This window comes from Anser anser (assembly GCF_964211835.1).
Source record: "Anser anser genome assembly, chromosome: Z".
Taxonomy (NCBI): Eukaryota; Metazoa; Chordata; class Aves; order Anseriformes; family Anatidae; genus Anser; species Anser anser.
In genome coordinates this window covers 37037839-37051988 of record NC_139723.1, presented here as the reverse complement: position 1 = coordinate 37051988, position 14150 = coordinate 37037839, and the positions used below count along the sequence as shown (strand labels likewise).

The 14150-nt window shown below is 39.2% G+C and overlaps 1 protein-coding gene across 2 annotated transcripts in view; it reads left to right on the top strand.

Annotated features, from left to right (window-relative positions):
* FBN2 (fibrillin 2) overlaps window positions 1-14150 on the top strand; it is a 191639-nt gene that overhangs the window by 122101 nt on the left and 55388 nt on the right. For both annotated transcript variants that reach the window (XM_083819186.1, XM_083819185.1), the window contains 5 exons: window positions 1181-1231; window positions 1596-1721; window positions 4606-4833; window positions 8129-8254; window positions 10023-10151. In XM_083819186.1, coding sequence (XP_083675312.1) covers window positions 1181-1231; window positions 1596-1721; window positions 4606-4833; window positions 8129-8254; window positions 10023-10151 — 660 coding nt within the window. The remainder of the gene's footprint in view (window positions 1-1180; window positions 1232-1595; window positions 1722-4605; window positions 4834-8128; window positions 8255-10022; window positions 10152-14150) is intronic.

The following is a 14150-nucleotide window of genomic DNA, read 5'->3' as shown; positions in this document are numbered from 1 at the left end:
TAATAAATTCTCATCATCTTCTGTTAAAAAATAATAACAAGAAAACACTATGAAATGAGTTTGTTTTCTTCAGCATCACTTCTAATCTCCACCATCAGGTATTATTCTAATAACTTTGAAGCTACAAGGAAATAACATTTGAATTGATCTTTGAATAGCTATATATGTTTCTTCTCAACATGGACTGTGCATTGGGGTAGGTTGAATTAAAGACTATAATAGTAAAGTGAAATATCTGCTAAAAGTCTTGAGGGCTTTTTATTTTGTGGGCTGTTAACACTTGTTCCAGCTGTTTTCAACCACATAACTTATGTACAATTATTGATTGCAGAATAGTACTAGTATTAGATCACAGGGGTAGGGCTAGAGGTTGGAAGCAGGAATGCTAAATGCATGCTTGTTTTTATGGAATAAACACCGTGCCACACTCTCGCCATAAGATTTGAATAATGCCACTTGCAACTGAACCAGCCTTTATTTTTAAGTTGAAACAATAACTGTGGTCACATGTATCTCACCTAATAAGCATGGTGCAAACAAACAAGCTTTTGAGATGCAGTAGAGCATCAAGAAAAGATACTACTTTGAACTCCAGGAAGCAGCATTGTAAGGTGAGGGTGGTATAACTGATCAAAAACTAATCAATCTAGAGAGCCCATTAGTTCAGACTATGTTTGGCCATTTAATTTCCTAATCTCTAACTCACTTGATTCCAGCAAGCTTGCATATCTCTACAGCATGCTACATTTTACATACATATCCTAGAATAACATCTTTGCTGATATCCTTTATTAAGCTGTAGTGGAAACAAACAAACAAACAAAAACAAACAAACAAACACTTCAGTGATAACTAGCATCACTAAAGCTTGAAATCTTTAGGGAACTTTATAAAAATTTACCTTTCAGTTACATCTGAGTGCAGAGATTAGTCTGATTCCTCAATTTCCGATTGAGGAAACCATGAGAAAAAAATATATAAGATTTAATTTCCCCAGCTATTATTTGTTATAAGTAACATGTATGAGTCCATAGTTTTCTTCATTGAGGCTAGATCACTCATCATGTTATGCAGTCAGAAAATATAGAAAAATTGCAAAGATACTTTTATTTTTAAATTACTTGCTCTTATATTTCTGTCATTCTAAAGCAGTGATATATCTTTTTTGGCTTGATTCCAGACACAGCTTGCTCAAGAGGATTTGCCAGAGTTAAGGGTGTTACCTGTGAAGGTAATGCTTTTGCTTCTTACTCAAGATGTCATTTTTTCCCCCTGGAAAACGGTATAAAAGAGGATTTATTTTGCTGTTCATTTTGCCAGGCATAATCATACTGATCTTAGATGAATGCCATCACAGTTACTGACTGTTGGGGACATAAAAGTTAACACTATTGGAGAATGTCAAAATGGTACAAAAAGGATGGAACTACTCCTTCAATTTATTTATTAGAAAATATTACTTATCCTAATACATTATGAATGAAAGTGTCATGCTTTCTTTCATATAGCTGAAGTTCTCAAAAAAGTTGTAGCTTTCTACTTGCTGGAGCTGGCATACAGTCTGAAATTTCTTTCACCCCTTCATTTACCAACAGATGTAAATGAGTGTGATGTTTTCCCGGGAGTTTGTCCCAATGGGCGATGTGTTAACAGCAGAGGTTCATTTCACTGCGAGTGCCCTGAAGGACTGACACTGGATGGAACAGGGCGAGTGTGTTTAGGTAAGACCACAGTCAACTCTGCTAACTTTTAGGCTCTGTATAAGAAATATCCGAAATAGGTCTCAAAAGAGTATGAAAGGATGTTTGATTTGTTTCTGTATTGCTGACTTTGTTAAATGTATGTCTTAGTTTTTGCCTGCTAAGACTTCAGATACCTGTGCCAGTTCAGGGAAGAGTTGTTAATCCCTAGAGGGAATGTGAATGTTTGTGTTATGATTTGTCTTGCCTTCAGTGCAGTCAATAGGTTTTGCTAGAGTGCTGCCCTTAACTGTGACTTCTGTTCCAAAACAGAAACATCTAACTCACTGGGAGCTAGACAATAAGCAGTTAGCTGTCCAACCAGAAGCTTATAATGCAGTGTGACTTCCTCTTTTCTCTCTTGCTATCTAGTCATGTTGTGAAAATGAGGTACTAGCTTGTAGCACAAACACTGGTGCAAATTGTTCTGTTTGTAAGAAAGCAAAATGGATGTAGATAAAAATAAGAGCTCATCTTCATTGTACAGAACTTAAATGTCTTCTACTGACAAAACATGATAGCTGTGAAGACAATGTTCTCTACAGGAAAGTTTTGAGGTATAAAAAGTACTGAACCCCTTATGCAAATTAAAGAATGCAAAAATATCCAGTAGCAAGTGTAGTTAGTTTTACTAGTCTGCTAAACTTTTTTGTTGTTGTTGGCAGAGAAAAAAGGAAAGAGCTAGAACTCAATTCCTGAGGTTGCAAGATAGGGAAAAAGAGCAAGAGAGACTTACCACAGTTCCTACACTACCACCAGGAAAGTGTATTCCCCTGGAAAACCCTTAACTTTTCTGTAACTTTTTTTCTAGAGCTGGGGAAGTGCGTGAATGAACATATAATAGTGCTTTTTACAATCACAGGTATTATAAAAAGTCACATTGCTACAAATTTTTGAAGCATCTGAATTATCGTAATAAAACAACAATATATATCAGTGAATGTACTTGGTTTTCTTTTTCTTGCCTTTTTAATTGGAAATTCTATCCCCTTGCTCACTCTCTTAGGGAGCTTGTATTTTTTACATCTGAGAAGCTGTAAAATCCATATTCAGATACCACAAAATGTTTATATGGTTTTAAATAAGCCATACCTAGTAATTTAGAATTACATTTATCTATAAGATTATGGGGGGGTGGGGGGGGGGGGAAAGAAAGAAAGAAAAAAAGACTATTTATTGTGAGTTGTAATGTATTCTATAAAAGTGCATGTCTGTTTTAACTGAAATTAATTTGTACCACACACACCTTCTCCATCCAGGAATTCAGTGTTTTGCAGTACATCTGTTCAGATTGCTTTTTTGAAATCTTTAAAAATCAGTAGTCAGAAATGAAAAATATACAGACAGGGAACTGAATGCTTAAAAGATTCTGGAATTCATGTTAATTTTTTTTTTTACCTGTTTTAAGGACTATAAAAATATTATTACTTACAGCATTTGCTTTCTTTTAAGAAAACAGAACAATAGAACAAGTACAAATTTTCAGCCCTTGCTTCATGTCAGTCCAGAATTTGCCTGCTCTAATCCATGTTTTTTATTTGACCAGTGTTCTCTTTCCTCAAAGGAGATTCAAGTTTAAGCAAGCAATTTTCCTTTAATTGCACTATGCCTAGCTGATACAAACAGCTACCAGTTTTTTTTTTTTTAATGTCAATGTAATGCTAGAAATATTTTTAAAAATAGAATTTTGAAAGGAAACAGATGTGTATAATCAGCATAAATATCTCATAGAAGAAAAGAAATAATTCAAAACCAAGTCTGCCAAGTTGCATGTGTGTATTTTTTAGTGCATAGCATAAGTAGTTTTGTTAGGTTTTCCTTCCTCTTTTTATTTTTTTTTCCTCAATAGTTAGCAAATCTGTTGCCTGTCACTGTCATCCGTGGCCATCAACCCTGTACTACTTCTCAGTGAGAAATTTCATAAGGACAAGTGTGGATTTAGGTGTGGTTGACTGAGATAATGAAAGGTTGGAACAAGGGAGTCGTTTTCATGCAACACACAGGATTCATTTACCCTTAAAGCCATATTCCCTCTTCCTAATTTATTGAGAAGATGTCCCTTTATATTACAAGATATGTGCCTTCTCCTCTGCTACATAAGCACTGTGCTATATACTTCTCAAATATGTTTATTTCCTGCAGGGTCCACTACAGTGATTTCAATGAAAATAAGTATTTATTAGAAATACGTTTGCTGAATCTTTTGAAATGAAAATAAATATGATCCTGAAATAGAGTAGTTTACAGGAAAACATAAGTATTCTTTAAACAATTTCTAATTCTTATACTTGATTCTAAATTGTTTACCTTAAGATGTGCATAGGGTAAATTTATACTGTAAAACTGTATAACTCTGAAGGACTTGTATGGAAAATAATTCAGAAGCTCATCCATGTTATTTTTTAGATAATGCATTTTTACCAAAGCATTTTGTGCCAAGCATTTAAAATATCTGTTAGGTTTCCTGAAGCCTAACTTCCAGTCCAGTGTATGATATAAAAAATTAATGCTTACATTTATTCTGACAACACAGCTTGAATTCCAGTCCATCTAGGAAGATGTAGAATCACAGACATCTTCTCTAGCCCAGCTGTAATTGATACATTTCCCATTATTTGTATGTTGTAGAAACTAGCATTTAGATAAATACTTCTACTTTTATGTGCTGCAACAGAGATTCAGAAACTTACCAATAGCGATTTCAAATGGTTCAACACTGTGCAGAAGTGTAGCATCTTAAGCAGAAATCTGTCTCCCAGAAACTGACCCACTGTTATACACATGTACTCAAATAGCTGCTTCTGAAGAACTGAAAACCTAGCAAAGGGTAAAATTTCCCTTTTTTTTTTTTTTTTTTAATGAGCAGATATCCGCATGGAGCAATGCTACTTGAAATGGGATGAAGATGAGTGCATTCAGTCTGTGCCTGGCAAGTTTCGTATGGATGCCTGCTGCTGCGCTGTGGGTGCTGCCTGGGGCTCCGACTGTGAGGAGTGTCCAAAGCCTGGCACAAAGGAATATGAGTCTCTGTGTCCCAGAGGTCCTGGCTTTTCCAACAGGGGAGATATTCTAACTGGCAGGCCATTTTATAAAGGTAAGGGTTCATTGTTGTCTAACTGATCTAGAAGTGAATTATATGTACATCTTGGTGACTATTCTAAGGAAATGCCAGGATTTATATTTCGTATGTACTTGAGATGAGAAATATTATAAAGATGTTTGCCTTACAGAGCTGACAGTAAAGGTAGGGAACCTACCTCTGTTTGCATGATGTTCAAGAGTGTTATAGGAGTCTGCGAAGAAAAGATGCAAGGTCTCATTTTGGTAAGGACAAAAACGAAATGACTATGATAGGACTATGATAGGGAGAGGAGATCTCAATGATGAGAATAACAGAAAATACACACCTTTTTAACATTGTGCTTTGCAAAGAGTGAACTGAGGATGAGATGGAATTCTATGAAGTCAAGGAGTTAAAATGTGAACATAAAATATTACTGCAATTTGGTGAGGGTTCTCTGAACCACAGAATCACAGAAAGTTTGAGGTTGGAAGGGACCTCTGAAGATCATCTTGTCCAACCCCCTCGCAGAGCAGGATCCCCTCGAGGACATTGCACAGGATGGCATCCAGGGAGTTTTGAATATCTCCAGGGAAGGAGACTCCACAACCTCTCTGGGCAACCTCTTCCAGTGCTCTGTTACCCTCACAGTGAAGAAGTGACCCCTTATATTCAGCTGGAACTTCCTGTGCTTCAGTTTGTGCCCATTGCCTCCTGTCCTGTTGCTGGGCACAACTGAAAAGAGTATAGTTCCATCCTCTTGACACCCTTCCTTCAGATATTCATATACATTGATAAGATCTCCCCTCAGTCTTCTCTTTTCCAAGCTAAACAGGCCCAGCTCTCTCAGACTGTACTCATACGACAGGTGCTCCAGTCACCTAATCATCTTAGTAGCCCTTTTCTGGACTTGCTCCGGTAGTTCTATGTCCCTCTTGCACTGGGGAGCCCAGAACCGGACACAGGACTCCAGGTATGGCCTCACTAGCGCTGTATAGAGGGGGAGGATCACCTCCCTTGGCCTGCTGGCATCACTCTTCCGAATGTGCTCCAGAATACCACTGGCCTTCTTGGCCACAAGGGCACATTGCTGACTCGTGGTTAGCCTGCTGTCCACCAGGACTCCAAGGTCTCTCTCTGCAGAGCTTCTCTCCAGCAGGTCAGGCCCCAGCCTGTACCGGTGCTAGGGGTTATTCTTCCCTAGGTGCAGGGAGGACCCAATACTGACCCCTGGGGGACAGACCCCCTAGCTACAGGCCTCCAGCTAGACTGCACCACTGCACAACCCTCTGAGCTCTGCTATCCAGCCAATTGCCAATCCAACTCACAGTCCACTCATCTAGGCCACACTTCCTGAGCTTGTCTATGAGGAGGTTACGGGATACAGTGTCAAAAGCCTTGCTGAAGTCAAGGTAGACCACATCCACTGCTCTCCCCTCATCTACCCAGCTGGTCAACCCATCAAAGAAGAACAGCAGATTGGTCAAATATGATTTCCCATTGGTGAATCCATGCTGACTACTCCTGATCACTTTCTTATCCACCACATTTGTGGAGATGACCTCCAGGACGAGCTGCTCCATCACCTTTCCAGGGATGGAGGTGAGGCTGACTGACCTGTAGATATACAGACTGAAAAAGGATGGGTTCCTTCTGTGCTTTGCAGAGTTTTTTCACCAATTGGTTTTAATCACCAATTAAGTGATTAAAAGGGAAGGGTGTCTGATATTACACTCAAATTATGAGGGCGATGGAGCTGCAGTGATAAAGAAGTAAAGTAAAAACATCTTGTCCATTTTTTCCTGTCTTTCGCTTCCACAGAGCACAGACAAAACATAAGAGGCTGGAAAACCTTAAGAAACAAGATATGAGATTATTTTAGATGACTGAAGTCTGAGAAGAAGAACAGTAAATTTCTGTGTGTTCAGAAGCTGAGGTTATCCTGAAATGTTTTAATACTTGAACACAGTATTCTGAAACATTTGTCTTGAAAATATGTTGAGCTGTTTGAGAAAACTTTAACAGATTGGCGCTCTGTTTCACCATAAATAAGCTCCATTTTTCAAGTGTTACTATTCTAATTCAAAGCTCTCAACATTCAGTGGTGATTTGCTAAACAAGTATGGAATTCTATCCACCTCAAGATTTTTGTAAGATTTTGCTGCATGTTTCTGCTTTTGCACCATACTTTTTTAGTCCTCAAGTAAGGATATTCATCCAGCAAGTTACAGAGTATAAGAAAAGCTCATTCAAATCTGTAAATCCCCTTGTGCACGTGCTTATGAGAGAGGTTGCAAGAATTTTAATAGCCTGTGTTATCCCAGCTGTCCAGGAAAATACATTTAGAAGAGGTGAAACATTTTGGTTGATATTCTACAAAAGAAAAGTTACCCTTTCCTAAACTGATCTTGAAATATCACTCAGTTAAAAACAAACAAACAAAACAAACAAACAAAAAAAAAAACAGATGATAATTACATCTCTTACAAGAAGGTTCAGCAAAACCATGAATATTCATTGTGTTAGCCAAGTAAAGAACATGATACATATTTGTGTCACAAGCAAAACAGTGTCAATGTGGGAAATTTCATTGAATTTAGTGGATTGCTGATAAACATAGACTTTTAATTACCGATTTGTGTATTGGAAAGCAAGGAAGGCATAAACAATTGAACAGGCAGGCAAACACCTTTTCTGCCTTTTTTCCAGGCTCAACTTCAGCCCAGCATTTCTCCTCCACTCTTCTTGGTGTCTGTCCCTCTGTTTTTATTGCAGGTTGCACTCAGTCCCAGACCCATAGGTGAGGCATTGGGCAGCAGGTCCTTGGGGATGGTTTCTCTCTTCCACCCCTTGTTGTTTGTTTACTGTTTTCTCTCGCTCTTCTTTCCTTCTTAAGCATTTCCTGTACCCCAGCCCTCAGGGTTGTCACTACTCCAGAGTGAATTGCCAAAACAGCCCATTGTCCCTTGACCTGGTATGGGTCACCTACAGGAACAGTCCCTTAGAGGTGTGACTACTCCAACATAGGTCTTCCATGGGCAACAGTCCCTCAAGGATGCCTCCTAGGGCTTGGAGTACTGCCTTCCAGGAGTGCATCACAGCTGTGTCTCCAGCTGTGTCCCCTCCTACTTGTCTCCTTGGTTTTATTTTTCCAAACTCCAGACCTGTAAAGGATGAGGCCATCCCTGCAGTACCCTGCTGCCCAAACCATGCCTTTTATGCTCAGTACAACTGGTAAGCAGGAAAAGGAAATTCCCATTCAATATACATTTATATATTAGTGTTTAAGAATGTTATTTTCTTTTTTTCTTTTTTTTTTTTTCCATAGATATCAATGAATGCAAGGTATTCCCTGGTATGTGCATGAATGGTAAATGCAGGAATACAATCGGAAGTTTCAAATGTAGATGTAACAGTGGGTTTGCTTTAGATATGGAGGAAAGAAACTGTACAGGTAAGTCTTGCACTTTCCCCAGTTCTTAAAGGAACTTGTGATTGTTGCATATGTTGGTGATCTGGAAGCTCGATGTAATTAATTTCCTTCAATTTCTAAGAGCTTAATCTTTGTACAGAGTGGTCAACAGTGTTGTTTCCCTTTCAGGAAGTGATTCTCTATTAAATTGAACATTCTTCTGGTAAATGGACATTAGGAATCTGTTAAATTGGTGTTAAAGATGATCAAGTCATGCTCTGTCAGTACAATCTGAAAAATCTGGAAGAATCACCAGTGAAGCTAATTTCTAGTTCTTAACATATAGATTAACTTAATTTACAGTCTTTACTCTGTGGATGTTTTATTACTAAATGAACTGAGGGACTCCACTACAAATTAATTTTCATTTAGCTTTGATAGCCAAGCACACACAGAGGCACCCTTGCAATTCTGACATCAGTGCATTAACGCAAGAAGAGGCATGCATTTAATTTAAAAGTTTATTTACTGCCTGGAAAGACTGAAATAGAAGATAAGTGTGATAGTTTCCTGGTTATGAGAACCTGGATGCCTGCATTGTGGGTGGCTCTGAGCTGAAAATGAAGGAGGTTTTGTTTTACCACACAGGAGTCCATAAGTGAGTCTGACTAATACAAAGTGTGGGTGGTAAGGCATGTTAACTGAGGTTGGTCTGGATGTTAATGTTGCCCTAACTGGTGATTTCCTTGTTTTTATAGTGATTGCATTGATGAGAAATGCATTTAACTAACTTTATTTCTAAACTAACAAGAATTGGTCACAAAACTTCTCACTATGAAAGCTTCTTTGGGTTCTGTTTTTCACTGAAACTTTGTCCTGATGAAAATGTTCCACAGAAAAGCCACAGAGACCCAGGTTTTATTAAATAGAAGACTTTTATAATTTTAAATTAGCAACAAAATGTTTTATAAAGCCTGTAGAAAGCCAAGCACTCAGTGACATCCCAGATCCACCACATGGATTACCATCCCACACCTCCACACATCTGTGCACGAGAAATGAACTATCTTCTCCCAGTAGAAAACTGGCCATTGGGAGTAACAAGAGGCAGAAGAGATTCTTTCATGTAGTAAAAAAAGAACTGTTTAAAATCTTTTTTTTTTTTTTCTTACAGTTTCTTCAGTTAAGCTTGCACTAGCTTTGTTTTCTGGAGCCACTTTAAGAAATAGTTCATTGTCCAGCTCACCACCTTACTGCAGACATGTTGATGCCTTTCTCTGCTCTTTTGTTCCTTGCTCCACAGACTTCTCAGATGACAGCACTAATTCTATGCCTTATTGCCTTGGACTAGTGTCTTCATTGTTTCAAATATTCTGTTATTTTTTATTCCCTGTGAATCCTTCATGTTTTCTTAATATGTAAAAAATTAATGACAAAATTATGAATTACTAGAGAATTGTATTCATAAAAAGCAATTTAATATCAATAGCGCTGTATGCATGGAGTCAAACGGTACCTCTATAATAATAACTCAGAATTTATTACAGTAGCATCCTTAGAAATGTACTTTAACATAGTTTAATCTACAGTTGAGAGCTCTAAAGGCATTACATTATGAATCTTCCACAAACTTTTTCACATAATCCGATTCTTTTAAATATTAAAATCAATTTCATTTCTCTATCACTTTATGTACTACGTATAATTTCTGTAGAATTCATTTATAATGTCCAAGTCTTAACTTCTGTGAAAGCAAGGATTACCTTAAACTCTTTTTGATTTTTCTACATTTCCATTTACTGTAAAACAGACATTGATGAATGCCGGATCTCCCCAGACTTATGTGGAAGTGGAACTTGTGTCAACACTCCTGGAAGCTTTGAGTGCGAGTGCTTTGATGGTTATGAAAGTGGGTTTATGATGATGAAGAACTGTATGGGTAAGTGTTGCCAGGATGAGCTGGAGACCTTCCATTTGCTGTACTCTGTACTATACTAGTTCTACTCCACTGAACACTTCATATGTATAATTATTGTGACTTCTTGAAAAAAATGATCGATGTCCAATATATAGGACAGATAACTGATTTGCGTATATAGCTTCGCACATTCTTTTTGCTGATTACATTCACACATTCCTGTATAGCTAATTGAGATTGTCAGGAACTATTCATGTAGTTTAACAGTGGCTCATGAGGTATTGAAACATTTAATGCATCTAAGAACAGAACGCTGAAGTTTCAAGGGCAACGTGATTCATGTTTCCTTGATTCTTTTAGGACTTAAGAAATTCTGAGACCACTTTGTGAAAAAAAGCCCCACATATTTTTAAATTGTTTAAAGTCATAAGAATAGGTACTGAGACACCAAAAGTTACTAGCCACCTTAAAAAAATCTGGAGTTGACATTATGGAGTACTTCTGCATACACCATGGAAATGGAAAGTCTGAAATCTTTATCTTGGTAGAATACTCTTAACCTTATTTTAGATGTTCAGTTTTATTATTTTGACTAAATCCTAACTTTTTTAGTTCTGTTATGCAAATATGTCTTTGAAAGGGACAAATTGTTTAAGCTCTATTCAAAGGCTGCTGAAACAGAATCACAGTTCCTCTCATTGAGGTTGGAAGACCTCTGGAGGTCATCCGGTCCAACCCGTGCTCAGTGCAGGATAAACTACAGCAAGGACCATGCACAGTTCAATACTGGAAATCTCCAAGGACAGATATTGTACAGCCTCTCTCAGAGACTTGTTCAAGTGCCAGAGCTTTCTCTCACTAAAAACATTCCTTTCCATGTTTGAATACAATTTCCCATGCTTCAGTTTTGTACCCATTTGTCTCTCATTTTGTCACTGGACACCACTCAGAAGGTGACTTTCTTCTTTACCTTCCCCAGAAGATATTTATACACATTGATAGACCCCCTGAGCCTTCTTTTTCCCATGCTAACGTTCACATGTTCACTCTCTAAGCTTTTCTTTGCATGTCGGAACCCTCAACCTCTAGGTCTTCTCTATGATCTTTAATGAGACTTTAACCAGTACGTCCATGTACTGAGGAGCCCAGAACTGAATGTAGCACTCCAGATGTAGTCTTTTCGGTGTTGAGGGTGATGTTCACCCCCCTCCAACCTGCTTGTGGTGCACTTCCTAATGCAGCCCAGGATGCTGTTGACCTTCACTGCAAAGGGCACATTGCTGGATCATGTTAAGTTTGTTCCCTGGGATCCCCAGGTCCTTTTCTGCAAACCTACTTTCCAGTTGGTCAGTCCCCAGCCTGTGCTGTTGCATCTGTTTATTCCTCCCCAGGGGCATCACTATTTGTTGATGAGAGTTTCCCAGTTGCTTATTTCTCCAGCCTCGCAAGGTCCAATTGAATGGCAGCACAACCATCTGGTACATTAACCAGTCTTTCTTCCGTCACCTGCCAACTTGCCGAGGGTGCATTCTGACCCATCATCTAGATCATTAACGAAGATGATTAACAGTATTTGTCCCATTATTGACCCCTGAGGTATACCACTAGCAACCAGTGTCTAGCTGGACTTTGTGACGCTGATTACAACCCTTTGAACATGGCAGTTCAGCCAGTTTTAAGTCCACTCCACTGTGCCCTCATCTAGATCATACTTTATCAGTTTGTCTGCCAGGGTCTTAGGGAATACAGTGTCAAATGCCTTTCTAAAGTCAAAATGAAAGGCATTCACCGCTCTCTTATTTGCTGATCTAGACATTTCATTGAAGAATACTGTCAGGTTGGTCAGTTTTGATTTTCCCTTCGAATCTCTGTTAACCCACTTTCATGTAATTCATATGTTTGAAAATGGCTTCCAGGATTCTTTGCTCTATCACCTTCCCAGAGATGGAAGTGAGGCTGAATGGTCTGGATCCTCTTTCTTGCCCGTTTTGAAGACTAGATTAATATTCACTTTCCTCCCATCCCAAAGATCGTCACCTAATTGCCATGACCTTTCAAAGATGATCTGTAGTGGCCTCACAGTGACATCAGTCGGCTCCCTTTGCACTCATGCGTACAATTCATGAGGTTCCATGGCCCCATTGTTTAAATGTTCCTTAACTTGACCTCTGTGACTGAGGAGTGAGTCTTCCTTGTTCCAGACTTTTCCACTGATTTTAGGTCTCGAATTGCTGAAAGCAAATGTTACCAGTGAAGATTTATGCAAAGACAGTATTGAATATCTTGTCTTCTTCCAGGCATCCTAGGTCACCAGTTCCATTCAGCACTGGGCCCATATTTTCCCTCATCTTCCTTTTGCTGATGCTCTGCATGTGAAAGACTTTCTTGTTGCCCTTTACATCCCTTGCCAAGGTCACATCCTGGTGGCATCCCTGCATACTCAAACAGTGCTTCAGTATTCCTCCTGGGTTGTCTATCCCTGCTTTTGTGTATTTTATGCTTCATTTTTATGTTTGAGTACTGTCAGGAGCATTCTGTGCTCCTTGATTGAACTCAAATATGTGGTTCTGTGGCCTCCATGCAGGCCTCCTGTCACCTTTCACTGATTTCCTGTACATTATGATGCTTGAAACCACAGTCATCAAAATATCATTGCCTGAATCATGGAAAAAGATAACAAGGAAGCTAAACTGTGGAAACCTTCAGGAGAGACAGACACTCTCTACAAATGCAGAGAATGAATACTGTTTGGTTTCTGTAAGTCAGAGGCAAGGATGCAAGATGTCAGATAAACACACAGAGAGTGAGGAAATAAGAAGAGAAATGACTTCTTGAAGGCCTTTTGCAGAAACTAAGAAAAGGAAGGAATGCTGAATGAAAACATTTTGGAGCTTTGAGAATTAGCCAAGCAAGAGTCTATCAAAAGAGAAATTGGATTCTATCATCAGCCAGTTTATCTCCTTATGTGAATAACCTGCTAAACCCTATGATGTCTTGGCTAATTTCTTAGGCGAATGAAATAAAAACACTAGTCTATTTATTTGAATAAAAGTCTTTTTTTTTCAAGGGTAGCTAGTCATGCTTCCTGGGAGACCAAAAGTCTGAGTGCATCCTGCACCTTGAAGGTCCATTGTTCATATTTCTTTCCATATCTATAGCATTAGCTGTTTTTTTCAGATTCATGAGTCAAATATTCAGTTTTACATTGTACGTTGTAACATGTCTATTTCTCAGCCACATATCTACATACACAGCAGTTAGCAAGCTATCAATCCTTTTACAATCAGAGAATCATCTAGGTTGGAAGAGACCTCCAAGATCACCTAGTCCAACCTCTGACATAACACTAACAAGTCCTTCACTAAACCACTAAACCATATCACTAAGCTCTGCATCTAAATGTCTTTTAAAGACCTCCAGGGATGGTGACTCAACCACTTCCCTGGGCAGCCTGTTCCAATGTCTAACAACTCTTTCAGTAAAGAAGTTCTTCCTAATAACCAACCTAAACCTCCCCTGGCGCAACTTTAGCCCATTCCCTCTCATCCTGTCATCAGGCACGTGGGAGAATAGACCAACCCCTTCCTCTCTACAGCCTCCTTTAAGGTACCTGTAGAGAGCGATAAGGTCACCCCTGAGCCTTCTCTTCTCCAGGCTGAACAGCCCCAGCTCCCTCAGCCGCTCCTCGTAAGACTTGTTCTCCAGACCCCTCACCAGCTTTGTTGTGCTTCTCTGGACTCGCTTGAGCACCTCAATGTCCTTCTTGTAGCGAGGGGCCCAAAACTTAACACAGTACTCGAAGTGCGGCCTCACCAGAGCTGAGTACAGGGGGACAATCACTTCCCTAGCCCTCCTGGCCACACTGTTTCTTATACAAGCCAGGATGCTGTTGGCCTTCTTGGCCACCTGAGCACACTGCTGGCTCGTATTCAGCCAACTATCAACCAGTACTCCCAGGTCCTTCTCTGCCAGGCAGATTTCTAACCACTCCTCTCCCAGCCTGTAGCGCTGCTTGGGGTT